Source organism: Lagopus muta, chromosome Z (genome assembly GCF_023343835.1).
Source record: "Lagopus muta isolate bLagMut1 chromosome Z, bLagMut1 primary, whole genome shotgun sequence".
In the NCBI taxonomy this organism is placed as follows: domain Eukaryota; kingdom Metazoa; phylum Chordata; class Aves; order Galliformes; family Phasianidae; genus Lagopus; species Lagopus muta.
The window spans coordinates 2,731,837-2,750,995 of record NC_064472.1 but is presented as its reverse complement, the minus strand read 5'-3'; the positions used below and the strand labels follow the sequence as shown (position 1 = coordinate 2,750,995).

The 19,159-nt window shown below is 42.5% G+C and overlaps 1 protein-coding gene across 3 annotated transcripts; it reads left to right on the top strand.

The window, feature by feature from the left end:
- Positions 1–1,740: 1,740 nt before the first annotated feature.
- On the top strand, positions 1,741–18,951 carry KATNAL2 (katanin catalytic subunit A1 like 2). Of its 3 annotated transcripts, none has more exons than XM_048931609.1 (16): positions 1,741–1,910; positions 4,873–4,943; positions 5,346–5,512; positions 6,162–6,201; positions 6,337–6,454; positions 6,859–6,960; positions 7,139–7,234; positions 7,823–7,900; positions 8,528–8,626; positions 9,130–9,193; positions 9,710–9,828; positions 10,932–11,023; positions 13,974–14,084; positions 17,183–17,345; positions 17,872–17,974; positions 18,278–18,951. In XM_048931609.1, exons 1-16 carry the CDS (start codon positions 1,860–1,862, stop codon positions 18,415–18,417), a joined length of 1,614 nt encoding a protein of 537 aa, XP_048787566.1. In that variant the 5' UTR covers positions 1,741–1,859; the 3' UTR covers positions 18,418–18,951. The 3 variants fall into 3 exon arrangements, with proteins under 3 accessions (XP_048787566.1, XP_048787565.1, XP_048787567.1); XM_048931608.1 differs by having other exon boundaries at positions 6,159–6,201; XM_048931610.1 differs by lacking the exon at positions 4,873–4,943 and having other exon boundaries at positions 1,805–1,910; positions 6,159–6,201.
- Positions 18,952–19,159: the final 208 nt, after the last annotated feature.

The following is a 19,159-nucleotide window of genomic DNA, read 5'->3' as shown; positions in this document are numbered from 1 at the left end:
ACCAAGTTCCTCTCAGATCTCCCTTTTGTATATTCCCCACTAATTTAAACCAATCCCACCCATTAGAAGAACAGCTGCTTTTCCAATTAGCTCTCACCACAGTAAGAAGGGCACCTCACTGCCCTACCCTCAAAGTAGTTAGGTTTGATAAGAAAGCACAGAACTAAGCTTTGTGCTGCTAGCCTTAGGTTCCTCTGTTTGTTTTTCCTATCCTGAGGGTGTTTTCTTTTTAAATTAACACTACAAAAGTGAGTTAGAGAGGTCGTTAGAGAGGTACTCAGACCTGTGCTTCTTCTTCACTGCATCCAGACCATTGGGTGGGCTTTGGCAGCAAGATGCTTTGAGCTGGTCACTTATCACCGCTACTGGAAAGAAATACTTCTGCACTGCTCAGTCTGTGCTTTTAGTCCCAGCAGCTGAAAAAACAGAGATTAGTTGAGGCGTAACCAACTGCATCAAGGCATATATTGAAGTTATATATTAGAGTTATATATCACTGCATTTGCATTACTTAATGGAGGGTGTACTATGTGAATGACAGTGCCCTATGTCTGTGTTTCAATATCCGACCTCCCGCACTGTGTGCTTCTGATGGGTGAATGGTCGGCACGGCCATGCGAGAAAGAGTTGATCTGCTATTAATTATCGCAATGACTGCTTATTTGTTTCAGTTTCTGCAACAACAGAGTCCTATATGATTTCCAAGCACATTTAGCAATCCTTTGCTGAAATGATTTTTAAATACAGTTTGTGGATTTGATGACAGAGAGAAGTTAAAAATACCATATACTCACTAATGCCATTGTTTCCCTCTCCTCTCAGCAATCACAACTCATGTACATGTGCAATTTGCTCTTGAAAGAAGTTCTTTACAGCTGCACAGCCCAATAAGAAGCTTTTTGGACAAGCAAGAGACCGCAGCCGCTTTATGTTTATGGTCTCTTCATGAACACAAAGTAGTTTGACAGAACTCTGGGAAACAGCACTGGATAATTCCAGCACTTGTGTGGTCCAGAAATAAATTTTTCCACAAAAATCCCGTTCTGCTTCTTTTTAAACTTTTTCTGACCACTCATTAACAAGGAAGCACACTTGTGACACCTTTCCAATTAAGTCTGCCGATCTACGTGGGGCTGGAAATGAGGAGCACTGCTAGAAAGAGCAACTCGTGCCTTGGGATGGTTGAGGAGATCTGTAAGGACCCTCAACAGAGATGAAGTTACACTGGAGCTGAGGGAACCTCTGTATTACGGGCAGTTTTGCTTTGGAGCAGCTCTAGCCCGGTTCCTACGTCACACATCAGAGTCCTCCAAAGCTGGATGCACCCCATGTGACAGTGAACGGAAGTATTTTCTTTGGAGGTTTCCAATGCGCTCAGCTCTCTGAACACAAAGCTTGACTCATTCCACTGCTACTCCATTTTTTAAGCACTGTTCTTCGGGCCCTCACGGGCTCCTGAGCTCTTCGCCTCCATTCTAACACCCACTGCCTCCGCCACGGGAGGCTGCCTTGGTGAGATGGCAACACCTCTCAGGTGTTTGGGTTGGTTTTGGTTTTGTGCGATTTCACCCGGTTTGATTTCAGCCAGCTTTGCCTCACCCGTCACCGCCCACTGCTCCTGTAAGCCCGGCAGCGATTGGTCAGTACCACTTCCAGCCCAGCCCTTTCTCCCGACAGTGATTGGCTCATCGCTTAAACCGCCATCACTTTCTCCACCTCCGATTGGGCGGCTCTGCAATCATTCATTTGCCTTCGGACGCTTCGATTGGCTGCGAGAAGGACGAGCGGAGCCGCGGGCCTCGGCGGTTTGCGGCGCCTCTGTCGTTCCCCGTTCACCGCGTCTTTCAGCTGCCCGTCCGATGGAGCTCTCCTGCCAGGCGCTGCGAGCCGCGCGCCAGGCGAGGGAGGCGGTAAGAACGCCAGGCCGCGCGTCCGGTTGCTATGGGAACAGCGCTGGGTTCTGCGCATGCTCGGCGTGCGGGCGCAGTGCGCAGGCGCTGAGAGCTGACTTGATGTCTTGCCTGAGGGGGGGGGGGGGGTGTGGGTTGTGGGTTGTGTTGTGACGTGGGGGCTGTTGCTGCACTTGGGCGACTTTCGTAACCCTCCTCTGGACGCGCTCTGACAGCTTTACAGCTTTCCTGTGCTGAGGGCACGCTCCAACTGGGGCCTTATGAAGGCAGAGCAGAGGGAACAGCCCCCTCCCTGCCTGCTTGGCCTTGTTGGACCTCATTGGATTCACGTGGACACGCTGCTCCAGGCTGTCCTGGACCCTCTGGATGACATCCCCTCCTTCTGTTGAGTCTGTATGCCACTTAGCCTTGTGCCATTAGCAAACTGCTGAGGGTGCATTCAATTCCATCATTTGTGTCACTGATAAAAGAGTACTGGTCCCACACTGGCCGCTGGGATGCACCACTTGTAACCAGGTGCCACTTCGACATAGAGTTATTGCGGCCATCCAACCAATTCCTTATCCAGCAGATAGCCTGTCCTTCAAACTCTCATCTCTCCAATTTAGAGATAGGAGTGTGGTGCGGGACCATGTCAAAGGCCTTGGACAAGTCCGCACAGGTGACATAGCCTGCCCTTAGTTTGTCCACCAGTGCCTCCTCTCCATCATAGAAAGTTACCAGAATGGTGGGAAGATTCAAATTGTGCTGCCATACCAACAACAACCACATCTGACATCATGGGCCAACATAACAAAGTGGGAGGCACTACTTTTGGAGCATCCCGTGTGGATGGTGTATTTACCCAGGAGTAGGGGGGGCTCCATGACAGTCCCTTCCTGGGCCCAGATACACAGAATCACAGAATCACAGAATGGCCCTGGTTGGAAGGGACCTCAAGGATCACAAAGTTCCAACCCCCTGCCGCACGCAGGGCCACCAACCTCCACATTTCATAGCAGCCCAGGCTGCCCAGGGCCCCATCCAACCTGGCCTTCAACACCTCCAGGGATGGACGGGGCATCACAGCCTCTCTGGGCAGCTGTTCCAGCACCTTACCAGTCTCTCTGTAAAGAACTTCCCCTGACATCCAACCTCAATCTTCCCTCCCTCAACTTCAAGCCATTTCCCCTTGTCCTGCAGTTATCTCCCCTTTCCAAGAGTTGACTCCCCTCCTGTTTGTAGGCTCCCTTTAGGTACTGAAAGGCTGCCATCAGGTCACCCCGCAGCCTTCTTTTCTCCATGCTGAACAAGCCCAGCTCCCTCATCTTGTCCTCGTAGGGGAGGTGCTCCAGTCCCCTGATCATCTCTGTGGCTCCTCTGGACCCTCTCCCAACTAGAGGGCTTAGGCAGCACAGAAGGGATCTGTTTTGAAACCTCCCCAGTGGGGATTTGTGAAAATTATTTCAAAGAATAAACTATAATGAACGTAGTCCAGCTGCAGGAGTGGGTGTTCACTGTTGTATAACTGAATTTGTACAAATTAGAAGGAGTTAATTCTTTCTAATTAATTTGTAAACTCAGCATCTTTAGTTTGTGTTATTTGTGTTATTTGTGTCCTTCACACATCATACATATTCACACCAAAATCTGGGACCAAATACTAACGAAATACTATAGAATAAAATTAGTCTTTTAGTAGCCCAATCAGTTTGAAGGAATTGCACAAAACTAAGTTGATTCTTGAAGTAAATGCATTTTAGTAAAAGGGAGGGAAATAAGAAAATGAATTCAATTAGAAAATACATGGTTCTGCTAGAATTTACTTTCAAATGCCTGCTAAGAGAGGGATATGTTGCATGCTTTTGTTAAGCAAGAAATAAATAAAATGTTCTCTAACTGTTGGAGATAATTGGTTAAGTGCTCAATTGTGTAGTTTTTAACAGAAGATCACACTTAAGTGCCTTAAGCTTTTATTAATTGCACGGACCCCTAAATCCCCTGTGGTAATTGAAAATGTAATTACATCCATTTTTTGTTCTTTTAAGAATAGAAGCTTATTAAACTTTAAGCGCTCAAACATCCTCTGAAATACCAGTGGCTCTAAACAACGTGCAATTCCAACGACTAATTAAACACTATAAAGCTAAGCTGAATTTTAAGTAACTTTGCACTCAGAAGTTCTCCTGTTTTTTCACGCAGCAGAAGATTTACCATTTCCTCTCTACACGCAGTTGAAGTCCTGCAGAAGTAGGAAAACATCCACAATTCAGAATGTTTACTGAAGATCAGCAGTTTGGAAAAGTGAAAGATCCCTCTACAGCAGGATGCTGATGAGGAATCATTGCTCATGAGCATGAACTGGTTCCTTTCTTTTTGCAGCACCTCACTGGAATACACCACCAGCCCCTTTGATTCCTTTGTCTCCAAAGCCAGAAGGAAAATGTTACTGATCTGTTTAGTAATACGTAAAATACATTTCCAACTGATAAGAAATGTTCAAACGAACTCCCGGCCCTTCCTCATTTTTCCACCAGATGGCCCCACGCCCGCAGGAAAATCATGGAAATACCTGTTCTGCTCAGCCACTGTTTGCTTGCTCTACCCAGTGCCTTTTGCTGGTTGTGCTATCTCAAATGTGTACCTTTGCAGGATGCTGTATGTTATTCTGTAAGAACCCTACCACACAATGCCCAGCAACTTGAAGCTGGTGGAGATCCACAGTCACAGCAAGGTCATAAGTTATTTGTCAACCTGAGTTTTTTGCTTTCTTCTAGGAGCAGTTTTCCACCCATCCAGTAGCTCTGATAACGTGTAAGAAAAATAACATGAAAGCCACATGAGTTCTGCTTATTAGCAGTGCATTGTTTTGCAGTTCTTGCATGCTGTTGCCTTGATCTTTTTCCATAGGCTGCACTGAGATGCTGTTTACAGCAATAAAGTGAACATTACATCTGATCTCAAGTCCTGTCTTCATTCACAGGATGAGCTGAGAGCAGAAGGTCGGCGGAAAAATCTCCTAATTCTCATCTTGCATTACTTAATGGAGGAAGGGTATGTTGTCTAAGCAACAGTGCCCCACGTCTGTGTCAATGTCTGACCTCCCACTCTGTCTTCTGATGGGTGAATGGACAGCATGGCCAAGCAGGAGCTGATCTGCTATTAAATATCTTGATGATTCTGCTTATTTGTTTGAGTTTCTGCAGCAACAGCATCCTGTGTCATTTTCAAGCACATTTAGCAATCCCTTGCTGAAAGGATTTTTAAATACAGTTTGTGGATTTGATGACAGGTAGAGGTTAAAAATACCATTTACTTACTAATGCCATTGTTTCCCTTTTCTCTCAGAAACCACAATGAGGTAATAATTCACAATGTTGTGTTCTGTAGTAACTCACAACTTTCCATTCTGTACAAGTCACAGCTTTTTGCTCATTGCTTTCTTGTAATTACCAGGTACATGGATGCTGCAAACACTTTGGAACGAGAGACAAAATTAGGTTTACGTGGCTTTGAAGTTTGTGACAACGTTGACCTTGAGACAATTTTGATGGAATATGAAAGCTATTACTTTGTAAAATTTCAAAAGTATCCTAAAATCACAAGGAAAGTCCTGGACACCGGTATGTATTCCAAAAGAAAGCCCTTTTTTTCCATCAAAACCTAATATGATACCCTCTTGGCACTTCTGTACCTCTGTGCTCACTGCGTGAATGCTCTTACTATACTTGTAGGACATGCACTAAAGCTAATGTGCCAAACAAGTAGTTGGCTTATTTTCTCCCGAGGGCTTAAGGGCTTAAAGGTGTGAGATATAAATGAATGATGCAGAATAAGGCAAACCAGAACATGAGCATTCTGTTACAACTCTGAGAGCCTGAGTGGTTCTGTGCTTCAGCGCAAAATGTGACGTATGGAAGTCCTAAGAAGTAAGTTCTGAAGAGCTTGGAGGGTGCAGAAAACTCCAACATCTCTTCCTACACTTCTTGTAAGAAAAAAAAACTAAAAAAATCAGCAGGATAGGGGTGAGGGTGTGGGAGTATCTCTGAGCAGCTTTCAACATTTCATATGTCTGAGAGCAACACTGAGATCCAAAGGAAATGGAGTATCTTGGGTTGGGAGGACCCACAGGGACATTCTTGTTTTTGCATCACTATTTCCAAGATCATTAAAATATGCTCCAAAATATTTCTGAGAGGGAAAGAAAGCAAGTTGTTATTTTTTAAAATTCTGTGTCTTAATTCCCTTTCGATATTGATTTTGCCACAGCAGAAAATAAACAGCAGCTGGGAACTGGAGGAAGGCAAAGAAGGTAAGGAGAATGCATGGGGCTTTTTCCAAGCAGGACATTTTCCTCTAACAACATACAGCACAGTTATAATAATGTTGTACTGAAGTAAGAAAGAGGTTGTGAATGCCTTTGAAGCCTTAATTTGTTGTATTGTAGGGCAGCGAGCTCTCAGAATCTCCCAAGGATCAAGCAGCAGCTGATGCAACAACCATCATCAAAAACCTCATTGGGGAGTACAGAACTAAAATCACCCACCAAGGAGAGCCCAAAACAGGTTGAAATGTGTTTAATCTTGGCAACATTGCAGTTGAGATCGGTGGGATTTTATCTGGAGTAGCTAGAGTCAGTGAGATGACCATACAATTTTTGTGACTTCGGGATTTTCCTAATTCTGCAATTTAAGCAGTATAGAATCATAGAATCATTAAGGTTGGTAAAGACTAACATCATCAAGTCCCACATCAATGAACATAATTGACTACTGAAGAGAAATTGCTTTCTAGCTGTCAGCTGGGGGGGCAAGTCACAAATCAAAATCAGAGGAAGAGAAGTCATGTAACTCAACTTATGTGAAATCAGTGGTCTTTCCGTTAATTTAAGCATTCACCATTAATCACCCTCGCAAAAATGTAGCTCTTAAACAACAATGTATTGTCTTAAAATGGTTATTTTTTTCAGAATAATGAGAGCACAGTAACTCTGGAGCAACCTGACTTTGGCTTAAGCATCTCAGCAATCAACAGAACTGGAGGAGGAGGAGAAGGCCCTCCCCCAAGAAGGGTTGGTGGAATCCTAACCTGCTTTATGATAGCAGTGTGTGCAGATTCCTCAGTCAGCTGTTTCCTGTATTTGAAATCTGCAGCAAAGAATCTAATTGCTATAGTGTTAAGCACAATTTTGACCCAGTGTGTTTTTAATAGTGGAGCTACCATCCCTATCACATTATCTTCTTCTTTAGGGCCAAGTAGTTGACTTGCATGGGATGGTCCAGGATGTCAAAGTATCCCCAAATGGAGTAGGTTTAAACAGCCTTACTTGGGATCCAGACCCATCGGTAAGTGTTCCTTTTTGTATTTCCTCTCAGCATACGTTAAAGTAAGGTTTATATAACCAGGAACAAAATAAAATACCACCGTGATGCTTCCAAAGTGCTACAGGTCTTGGGTTTTGGAGTGGTGTATTTCTTCCTTCAGTCATACCTGATGCTGCCTGACTTCTTGACAGTTTTGTTGGCTCTTTGAACACAAAAGTAGGCAGCAGATACAAATTGTGCCTTGTGATTCAGAACCCACAATACTTCAGTGGCTGGGCAGTTGCTACACTTGAAAGTTTCAAAACAGAGTCTGTGGCAATGTGATGACGTGCCTACATTTTTCACTTAATTTACGTATGGCATGTTCAGGATTACATCTGCAATAAGAGAGCCGCTCATTTTCATGTTAACTTGGGGTTAGGTTCTGTCAGTTGAAAAGATGAGTTACTACCAATATGGCTTGTTTCAAAAGCATTATTCTTACCCATATTCTACATCTTTCAAAGTTGCTATTGCTATGATGCACCGTTTTATTTCTGAAACTATTTTACGGTTTATCTATTTAAAAATAACTGAAGTCTGGTAAGAATTTATTCTTTTTAATTTTAGGAACGCTTACTGAAACCCCTTAGTGCTTTTATTGGCATGAATGGTGAGATGAGAGAACTTGCAACTGTTGTAAGCAAAGTAAGGTCGGATTCTTATTTCATTTGTTTAGAGATCTTGGCTATCTTTGTTAGCTGGAAATGCTGTTTGTTGCTTTATGATATGCTTTTTAAGGGATATGTTTTTTAAATTGCCTAGTTGCTATGGTAATCATCACTGTGTAAATCAATAAAAATAAATAGCATGTAGTATCTATTTCACAGCACAATCTAATTTAATTTGGAAACAGTTATGGAAGCCTCTACTTGGTGTCATAAATCTGATTCATCTTAATTTGCTGTTAATAGAAAGGGAAAGTGTAATCTACTCTATATAAATAATTTTTCTAATTGTATTAAATCAAATTTTCCCCTTGGACACAAGCACATAATTTTTCTTCAGTCTCTGGAGCCTGCCTGTTTTTATTAGAGAGCTGAATGTATCCCAAGTACTTATACTGAGGATATCTTCTGCAGAACAATTAGTCTCTGGAAGGCAAAGACACAAAGTACTACTAATGGAAAGGAAAGATTCGTAGAAGACTTGGATAGTTTGTACTATTACATAAGACTAAATGTTAATTATGTAACAGTATGACTTTATAACAGAGTTGATTTTTCACTTTGCCGGAGGCGAAGTTTTGCTCACAGGATGTGACATGTGTTGCAGGACATTTATCTCCATAACCCAAACGTGAAATGGGATGATATCATTGGCCTGGATGCAGCTAAGAGGCTCGTCAAGGAAGCAGTTGTTTATCCTATAAGGGTAAGACACTAAATAGATGAAAACAATTGTTGGTCTCGTTAACATTTGTCTTGTGATTAGAGTGGGGGTCACATTTTCCACCAATTTTGGTGCTTTTGTAGGCATTTCCTGCTAGAACTGTTCCCGCTTCCTAGAAGGGGCATTCTTGTATAGGAAAACATCCTTTCAGTATAAAAACTGAAGGTTGGGGTCCTATTCTTTGACACTTCTGGCAGTGTAAAAGGCTCAGGGTTTGGCCTATGCTAATTCAATGTGAGATAATGTACAGAAGAGAATATCCTTGAAGAATGGAAGCATTTGAGTGATAGACTTAAAACAATTTCAGATGGTCAGTGCAGTATTTTTCTCAATACTCAGGTTGAGTATATTGCATTGTTTTGTTTCTTCTCTGTTCTTAGATTCCCTGAGTGCAGTAGGAGCAGCAGGGGTAGGGTTTACAACCCCTTGTGTTTTGTTACAGATAATACAGTAACAATCCATGAATTCCTTTTTGGTTCCCACAGTACCCTCAGCTATTTACAGGCATTCTGTCTCCATGGAAAGGCTTATTGCTGTATGGACCACCAGGTATGGGGATCTTTACAACCCTTCCAGTTTTTTGTCCGTTCTATTTTTGTACTACAAATGAATCACTGATTAACGAGATCTTGCGTATTAATGTATTGCTAAGAAAATGTTCTGTAATTTGAAATGAGAGAGACAGTTAATGTTGGTTACATCTCTCTCTCACTCTCTAACCTGTCCATTTGCCTTTCTCACAATCCCAACAGCTTCTACATTGGAATCTTACAAAATACAATATTTCAGGAGAAACAAGAATTAGTATTAGATCTCTGCTGCTCAGCTTAAGCCACATGAATCAACTTTGCCTTGAGATGAAGTCACAGAGTCACACAATTGTAGGAGTTGAAAGGGGCCTCTGGAGGTCATCCAGTCCAACCCCTAGGCGATCCTGGGTGGACTTTTCCTACTTAATCTGACTAATAGGAAGATGAGGGGAACTATTCAAAAATTTAAATTGTATTCCTTTAGAAAGTGAATTTCTTCAACTTTTTTTTTTTACTTTTTTTTTTTATTTTGTAGGTACTGGCAAAACATTGCTTGCTAAGGCTGTTGCCACAGAGTGCAACACAACATTTTTCAACATATCAGCATCCACCATTGTCAGCAAATGGAGAGGTGATTCAGAAAAGCTTGTCCGGGTGAGAATGATTATCTTCTTCATTACACAAACATCAGGTTCCTGCTTAAAGAACTGGAGTTTAAAACAGAACTGTAAGGGTGTGTTCCTCTGATACTCATAATCCTTTCTGTCTCAGACAAAACGTAAGTCTGTATCTAGTTCTTAAAATGGGAACATCACCTCTGCAGAAGATTTAAAATAGATTCTTGGTGTGGAGTTTTGTTTTGTAATGCAAAATGAAGCCAGCAAACATTTTTTGGCTCATTGAATAAGGGATAGCCAAGCAGAACTGCTAACTGAACTTAATGATTCCTTCAAAGTGCTTCTCAGCCTTTCTGCAAGGGTCAGCTCCAAGGCTCCCTCGTTTCCCTCCTGTCAAAGAAGGGAAGTCTGTTTTTTGACACACCACCACCCAAAAGGTATTTGTGAATATGATACAGCACTTGCAATGATACCACTAAATCTGTGGTATTTCACCACAGAAAAAAAAGGACTATATGTTCCTACTACTAATGTAAATCTCTCCCCGATTCCAGAAAAAATAGGTGAAGTTTTTTTTTTCAGAATGACAGACCCAGATTTTGTCAGTCAGTTTAGTATTCCATTTTTTAATCTAGCCCTGGTGGTTCAAGCAGTTTATGTTTGTTTCATCAGGAGAAACAAAATAACTGCATAATTCTCAGCAAGGGAATAAGTCCATTTTTTTTCACTACGGTGGGGTTTGTTGGTTTTTTTTCCCTCAAATTCTTATTTAAAAAACTAGAAATGGAGCACCAGTAAAAGACAGTTTATTTAATATCCGATAACAATGCAGGAGTTCCCAGAATCCTCTGAGGGATCATTTTCTTCTATCCCATTATTCTCAGGGTACTCTGATAGGATTTGGCTAGAAAGATTTACATATAAAGACAGGATTACATCCTGTGTTCTTTATATCTCCTTTACAAACCTTTCAGAATTTGAGAGGATTCAGGGACCCTCAGCCTACCCAGAGCACATACCTTCTTTTTCCCTGCAAGCTTGGTGTCTGGGCTCTATTATTGATCTTCTGTACCAGAGTATCTTGTTGCTTTTTTTAATTTACTTTTCTTTATTTCTTCTGCCTCTTTTCTCTCTAAACAGGTGCTGTTTGAGCTGGCCCGCTACCATGCTCCTTCCACAATTTTCTTGGATGAACTGGAGTCTGTGATGAGCCAAAGAGGCACCATCTCTGGGTAACTAAGAAGAGCACTTCCAGTAGATTTAGGAGAGTATTTGTACCCCTTTTCAATGCATCCTTTCAATAGCACACATAGCATGGAAAATAAGCAAGGGGAGATGGAAACCACAGTGCAATTAGAAAACTATGGCCTAATTGCTGTTACAGAAACATGATGGGATATTACAGTTGAATGTTACAAGCTTTATACAAGGGATAGGCAAGGCAGGAGGGATGAGGAAGTTGCTCTCCACTAGTGTTAAGGAATTTAGAGATTGTGAAGAGTTACCTCTGAGTAACAGAGCTCTCTTCAAGAATACCTTTTGGGGAACACAAGAGCTCACCACCCCACAGTGTAAGAAATCAGGCAGAGGAGAAAGGGAGGTGGCATGGCTGAGCAAGGACCTGCTAGTCAGACTGAGGGAAAAGAAGGTAGTGGAATGTAGTGACTTTGGGTGAATACAAGGATGCTGTCCAGACATAAGGAGATAGGATGAGGAAAGCGAGGTGCAGATGGAATGGAACATGGCAAGGGACATGAAAAATAACAAGAAGAGGTTCTATAGATACTTTGGTCAGAAGAGACAGGCCATAGAGAGCATACTTCCTCTGATAAATGAGAAGAGTACACTGGCTCCAACAGACATTAAGAAGGCTGAGGTACTCAACAAGTTCTTTGCTTCAGTCTTCACTGTCTATCAAGGTTCCCACATCTCTTGTATTCCTGAACCTCTAAGTGAGAGTCAGGGGAGTAAGATTTCTTCCAGTGTAAGAGTAGAGCAAGTACAAGACCACTTCATGAGGCTGAATATGTACAAGTCTATGGGGCCAGATGGCATGTATGTCAGGGTCCTGAAAGAACTGGCTGATGAGATTTCCAAGCCACACTCCATCATGTTTGAAAAGGCATGGCTGTCAGGTGAAGTTCCTGAGGATTGGAAAAAAAACATCACTCTCACTTCTAAGAAAGATAGAAAGGAAGACTCGAGGAACTACAGGGTAGCGAGCCTCACCTCTGTGCTTGGGAAAATCATGGAGCAGATCCTCCTGGAGGACATGTTAAGGCACTTGAGGGATGAGCAGGTGATCTGAGACAGCCAGCACAGCTTCACCAAAGGCCTTGTCTGACCTATCTGATGGCCTTCAGTGATGGAGTGACAGCATTGGTGGACAAAGAAAGGGCAACTGATGTTATCTACCTGGACTTGTATGAGGCCTTTGACATGGTCCCACATTCCATCCTCTCTAAATTGGAGAGATATGGGTTTGGAGGGTGGACTATTTGGTGGATAAGGAATTGGTTGGATGGTTGCAACCAGAGGGCTGTGGTCAATGGCTCTGTGTCCAGACGGAGGCTGTTCACAATGGTATCCCCCAGGGGCCCATCTGGGACTGGTGCTCTTCATGATCAATATCAGCACCATAGAAAGTGGGATTGAGTTCCATCTCAGCAAGCGTGCTGATGGCGCCAAGCTAAGGAGTGCAGCTGACACCACAGAAAGAAGGGATGTCATCCCAAGGGACTTGGATAGGCTGGAACAGTGGGAACAAACCTAATGAAGCTCAACAAGGCCAAATGCGTGGTGCTGCACTTCGGTCGGGGCAATCCCAAGTACGTGTACAGACTAGGAGAAGAACCCCTGAGAGCAGCCCAGCAGAGAAGCATTTGGTGAACAAAATGCTGGACATGAGCAGTGTGCACTTGCAGCAGGAAGGCAGTAGCTGAGCTGCAACAACAGATGTGTGGCAGCAGGGTGAGGGTGCTGATTGTCCCCCTCTGCTCTGCCCTCGTGACCCCATCTGCTGTACTGCATCCAGGCCTGGGGCCCCTGGCACATGAAGATTGTGGAGCTGTTGGAGCAGATCTGGAGGAAGCCACGAAGATGCTCAGAGGGCTGGAGTACCTCTCCTATGAGGAAAGGTTGAGGGAACTGAGCACGGAACTATGAAAAGCATGCGTCTAGAAAGACTGTAACCAGGAGAGAGGTTCAATAATGCATAAACAGTGCTGGTGTATTTGAAAAGTTCTTCAAGACAGCTGTGGGAAACAACAAGTGTCTTGAGAGATGCAAGTAAAAAGCAGCTGGTTTATAACACTTAGCACAGGCTGAAGCAGAGCACAGTGTGATGCAGTGTCCACAGTGGAAAGGCATTTTCAGTTAAGGGACTAATTCTGGTGACATTGCCAGGACTTGCAAGGATAGAAGGATTTTATTACTGTCATCCATGGCGTAGAAAATTTATAGTTTAAAACAGATTGAAAAGATCAAACATGCAGGAGAAGCAGAGAAATACAAAAATATTGTTCTGACAGTTTGGAACCCGTTAGAGCGTGGGGTGTATGTACATCATCCGCTGTAAGTTGTATTCTTACAAAGATATGTAAATTGAATATGCTATATAGTAAAGATACAAGTTATAATAATTGTCAGTTAATAGATGGTGGACCAAATTTTGCTTTCATATTGTTTAAAAACTCTCATTAGCATCAATCAGTTATGTATTTCAGTAAAGACCTTTGTCAAAGATTATACAGCTGTTTTTACATAACCCTATTAAGCACTAACATCACGCTGATATGTGGGTGCTTTTGGAGAGGTAATTAAGCCTGAGTGGTAGTTCTTGCCATCTTCAAGCTCTGAGTTTGTCTCTGGATTTCGTCCAAGAGTTACTCTATGTCTGGGACCCGAAGATCCAACCAATTACCTGGATTAACATATATGTATACATTTTGTTTGGTTTCAGTAATGGTGAGTTCTCCTCACGTTAATGCTCTGAAAACAGTGCATTTAAGTAACCATTAGAAAGCTTGATTTTAATACTTCAATGTTAGCTAATGGAGCTTAATCATGCTTGGAACTGGGGCAAAGTGGGGACGAGGGCTCGGTTGCTGTGAATGACACTGTATAAATAAAGATGATTACTTTAATGCACTGAGCAAATAATGTTTCTCTGAATCTTGGTAGTGGTGAACACGAAGGAAGTCGGCGGATGAAAACAGAATTACTGGTGCAGATGGATGGCTTGGCCCGATCTGATGATCTTGTATTTGTTTTAGCAGCTTCCAATCTGCCATGGTAAGAGATCCAGAGAGTACGTTTTGAATACATTTGCATGAGCTTCTAAGCACAGATAAAGATTTTATTTAGACTTTTGCAGAAAAAGCCTTGATATTTGGTTAAAGCATTTAAAGATTAATTTGGGGCTTTTACTTTTAAACTCTACAATTCTTGCTATTTGTGCCATATGAGAATAATCCATAATAAAGTCAACATATGCCAGTGCTACCAGCTGCTAATATTTAAAATGGAGTATTTGACTTTAGAGGCAAGTTATTTACTATGTTTAAGCTAAGAAGGGTTTCAGCTTGGAACTGTAAGGTGCTTAAAACATCTAGTGCTTAGAAGGATACTCCATAAATAGGAAGTTGGATTTTATTGGTGACAACTGGGACTTTTGTAAGTTGAGGGACAAAATTCTTTGGTTTCTTTAACATAATTGGGAATAGAATCATAGAACCATAGAATGGCCAGGGTTGAAAAAGACCACAATGATCATCCAACCCCCTGCTGTGTACAGCATCGCCAACCAGCAGCCCAGGCTGCCCAGAGCCACATCCAGCTGGGCCTTGAATGCCTCCAGAGATGGGGCATCCACAGCCTCCTTGGGCAACCTGTTCCAGTGCCTCACCACCCTCTGAGTGAAAAACTTCCTCCTAATATCTAACCTGAACCTCCCCTGTCTCAGTTTTAGACCATTCCCCCTTGTCCTACTACCATCCACCCTCACAAGCAGACATTCCCCCTCCTGTTTATACGCTCCCTTCAATTGCTGGAAGGCCACAATGAGGTCTCCATGGAGCCTTCTCTTCTCCAAGCTAAACAAGCCCAGTTCCCTCAATTTCCTCATAGGAGAGCTGCTCCAGCCTTCTGATCATTTCAGTGCCCTGAAAATAGCGCAGCTATTTTCAGTGGATGGATTTGTAGCTCATAAAGCTTTTTTCAAAGTAGAAGATGTTAACACCTATGCAGGGAATTGAAGCACATCAATTAGCTTGCTTTTGAAGTTGGCTTTCATAGGTCTGGCACTCATCTGGATTTGCTTCATTTTTGCTTCACTTCTGGGTAACAACCCGGAAGGTTTTTATGATTAATGCTTTTCTGGCTGGTTCTTACAAGGGTGCCATAAGGACATATATGGGAAAATCCTCTCTGTGTTCATAAAATGTAATTTTTGCATCTAAGTAGAAGGTAGGTTTCCCATGCTGTGACACTATCAACAGAGAAATAGATGCTCTGTTTCTCTGCTGCATGGACATGCTCAAAACCTGACTTGATGTCTGCTTGGGGCTCACAGCCTCTTTAACTAGGAGAATGACTGTAAGCACTGAAAATTTATGTGGATGTTACATGTACAAACAAGCCTGGCTCCTAGCCTGGCCCAATAGTGTGAGTACAAAACCATCAATGGCTTTTATAGCCATAATAGCAGAGTACGCATGTGAATTTGGGGGTTTATGTTAAGACAATCTCATGAATTTAAGTCAGTACAAAATCCACCCCATTTTGTCTTTAGGGATCTACATGAAAGGAATTGAGCAGACTGATTTAATTATGTTCTAGTTGGGTATAAAAATGCTGAAAAATAAGTAGCTACAGTGTGAACAGTTAAATTTAAATAACACATCAAGAACCTGTTCATCTCCTGTGTGGTTCATTAGTAGAACATTAGAAATGTTTGTTACTGTAACATCGTTACCCTTTCAGATGGAGAAACTGAGCAGTGAAGGTCACCGCGTGGCTGGTGGTGGATCTCTGAGTGTACACTTAGAAGAGTATTTTAGGAAGATGGAAACGTAGTGAGAACCATGAGCATCTTACACCAACAGTGAAGCTCCTAGCCTTCATTTTTATTAATAAAATTAATATTTTATTTATTATATTAATATATAAGATTAATATGGAAATTTTTCCTTCCAGATAGGTCAGTGGGATTTGAACCTCCTTTAAAGATCTCACCTGTTTACAGATGATTTTTGTGTGTATTAGGCTACCAGCAGTCTTAGAACCACATAGCCATTAAGGCTAGAAAACAGCACTGCAATCACCAAGTCCAACCACAACCCATCCACGCTGTGGCCAATAACAGCGTCCCCAAGTGTCTGCACTCTTCTTGGAAAAAGTCTTGAGCTGTGTAGGGGTATTTTATAGCAAAGTTTCAAAATACCCTTGGTATGATAGCACAGAGGTTGTGGCTTCCCAGCACAGCTCTGCATTCTTGCAAACATTTGGTATTAAGTTGGATTTCAAGAGATTTGTATAGCTTGGATATTTATTGATTATAAAAAAAAAGATAGTACCAAGCTGCTTTTAGATGAATGAAAAGAAGCCTAAACAAAGCTCTTTATGCTGTCCTAAGCTGCACTGCCGCTATTGATCTTCCCCTTCAGCCTGTGTTTGCTGCCCACCCTTGCTTCCTACTGCTTGTCAGCATGGCACTTTGTATGGACAAAAAACTTGTCCATTGAAACAAACTGGAAATGAAAATTGGTGTTGTTTATCTCGTCTATCTCCATGATATATGGCAGTGCTAGGAAGGCGTGATGCCTCATGATGTCAACCTCGGAGAGCACTGAAGAGCCACCCACCCTCTCCCATACGAGATGTATAGGTTCTTCATGCAGGGATTTGTTAATAACCTCTGAGCTCTTACTTCATATAATTTTGGGGTTGGTGTAGTGCTTATTATTTTGTTCTGGTTGTTGTCACTAAGCCGTACATTTGATCACTAACAGAACAATTCGCTCTTAAGATAACAAAAATATGTATTTTCAGTGGACAGAGGGACTCCTGATCCCTCTGACGTGAGAGCCAGGCATCCTGAGGTCTGCAGAACCTGGGCTGGCACCTTCTTGGAGTAGTGTTTGTATGTAGACTTTGCTGGAAAAAGGGTTTCACTCAAGGAATCAGTGTAGTCTTTGGTTTGAAAGAAGAAATTTGTCATGGAAGCTTTGAGAAAGGAACAGAAAGAATCAAACTTGTTTCTTTCAGGCTTCATCGATTCATCACAAGGAAGTGAAAATGAAGGGTATTCCTTTGAATACTCGAAATTCCATTAGAATTTTGGCTCGTTGACACAACAACGCACTGAGGTGATTCCTCTTCTCTGCTTGCAGGGAGTTGGACTCTGCCATGCTGCGGCGGCTGGAGAAGAGGATTTTGGTCGACCTCCCAAATCAAGAGGCACGGCGGGCAATGATCCAGCACTGGCTGCCACCTCTGAGCAATGGTGGAGGAGTGGAGCTGAGAACAGACCTGGACTACAGCTTGCTGGGCCGGGTGAGACAGCACTGCAGCAAGCGCTCGAGGTCCCAGCTCACCAAGCTGGGAGCACTTCCAATCTATTGGGGTAATGAACAGTTAATTGCATAGGGAAGGTTTGTGCCAGCTACACTGCTGCAGGAGAAAAGAGCACTCAGACAGGGATGAGTCCGACAAGGAAACTGGGCTTGCTTTATTCAGCCCCTTATCACTTCCTAAATTCTTTGGAAATACCTACAGCTTGTCCAATTTGACCATTTTTACTTTTGTTTAGTGAAAGGTCCCTATTTTGTTTCATGAAGGAAAAAGGGAAGAAATATTTTATTAACAGGGAAGATGAGGACACAGAAAGGTGAGTTTTAGTTTACCTACAGAAAATTAGGAAGAAAATTTTCATTATTTTCCTTGCACCTCCAAGGTGCAAGGAGTTGGACTCGCTGATCTGTGTGGTCCCAACACAAAACATTCTATGACTTGATGCTTCTAAATGCCATTGCTTTCTGATTTGTAAGCCTGTAAGCTGTAATGTATCGTTCTGTTGTAGGAAACCGATGGGTACTCTGGCTCAGACATCAAACTTGTGTGCAAGGAAGCAGCCATGAGACCAGTGAGGAAAATTTTCGATGCCCTTGAAAACCATCAACCAGGTACACAGCTCCAGTTGGAGAATGGGATCTGGGAAATGCTGAGCTACTGCTCCAAGTCTGGAAATTCTAAACTCCAGCAGGTGGAGCTCTGTCATCTGCTTAGAAAAGTTCTAACCTGTATCTTCCTAAACCATCTACCCAACAACATCTGAAATTGAGCCTGTTTTTTGTCAATATCCATGCTCTTTGCATACATATGAATTTTTCTTTATCTCATTAAGTTCACTGTTTCTTGGTAAACGAGGCAGGATCATTTTGAGTGTCTCTTGGTACTGAAAACCATGTTGGCTCTATTTTCTGCAGGTAACAGTAACTTAGCTACAGTCCGCTTGGACACGATCACAACAGCAGATTTCCTGGATGTGATCACCCACACCAAACCTTCAGCAAAGAAACTCAGCCAGAAGTACACAGCTTGGCAGAGAGAGTTTGAATCGGTCTGAGAAGAAAAATCCCCAAAGACTGAGTACTTCGAGGACTTTCACTATCCAAAATGGCAGTTATGTCACCTCCAAAGGACTGAGTGGTGATGGATAAGGGAGTGCTGAGTTTCTAGGAGAAGAGAAACCAATAGGAAATGTCAAAGGACATGAAAACTCCAGTCTTAACTTCAAGTATAAAGATCTAAAGATGGATTGCTTTTCAGTCCTTATTCTCAGTAGCTGTTTACAGGTTTGGAGTCCAAGAACCAGAGCAGGTGATGAGGGTAACCCTCCTTTCTGAGACTCACTAAAGCATCACAATCACCACAGCTCTGCAGAGACCTGTGTGCCTTTTTAACCAAGCCTAAGTAAGTGATTGCTTTCAATGAAATTGAGCTTAACAGTGCCTGGTACATTTGGTTGGTTTGTTATTTTCGTATGAAATCGAAGCCGAAGCCTATTACTTACTTGTTTGGGTTATTTCCAAGGTGGAAAGGGCAAAGGATTAGAAACAATTTGGAGTCGTGGTAGAAAAGCAATATAATCTAGCATAATCATGAGAGAAATTTCTTCCCAGGATTTTACTTAAGAGATCTCTCACCTCCCTGACCTGACTTTGCAGTCCACAAACCTCCTGTATGCACTCCACCAACAAACAACACAGATTCAGAAGTGCTGGCAGAACAGTGGATGTTTAAATTTATTCACAGCTGTAGGTTAACCTAACTGTAAGTAACCCACCACCTGGCTGCAGCCAGACTAT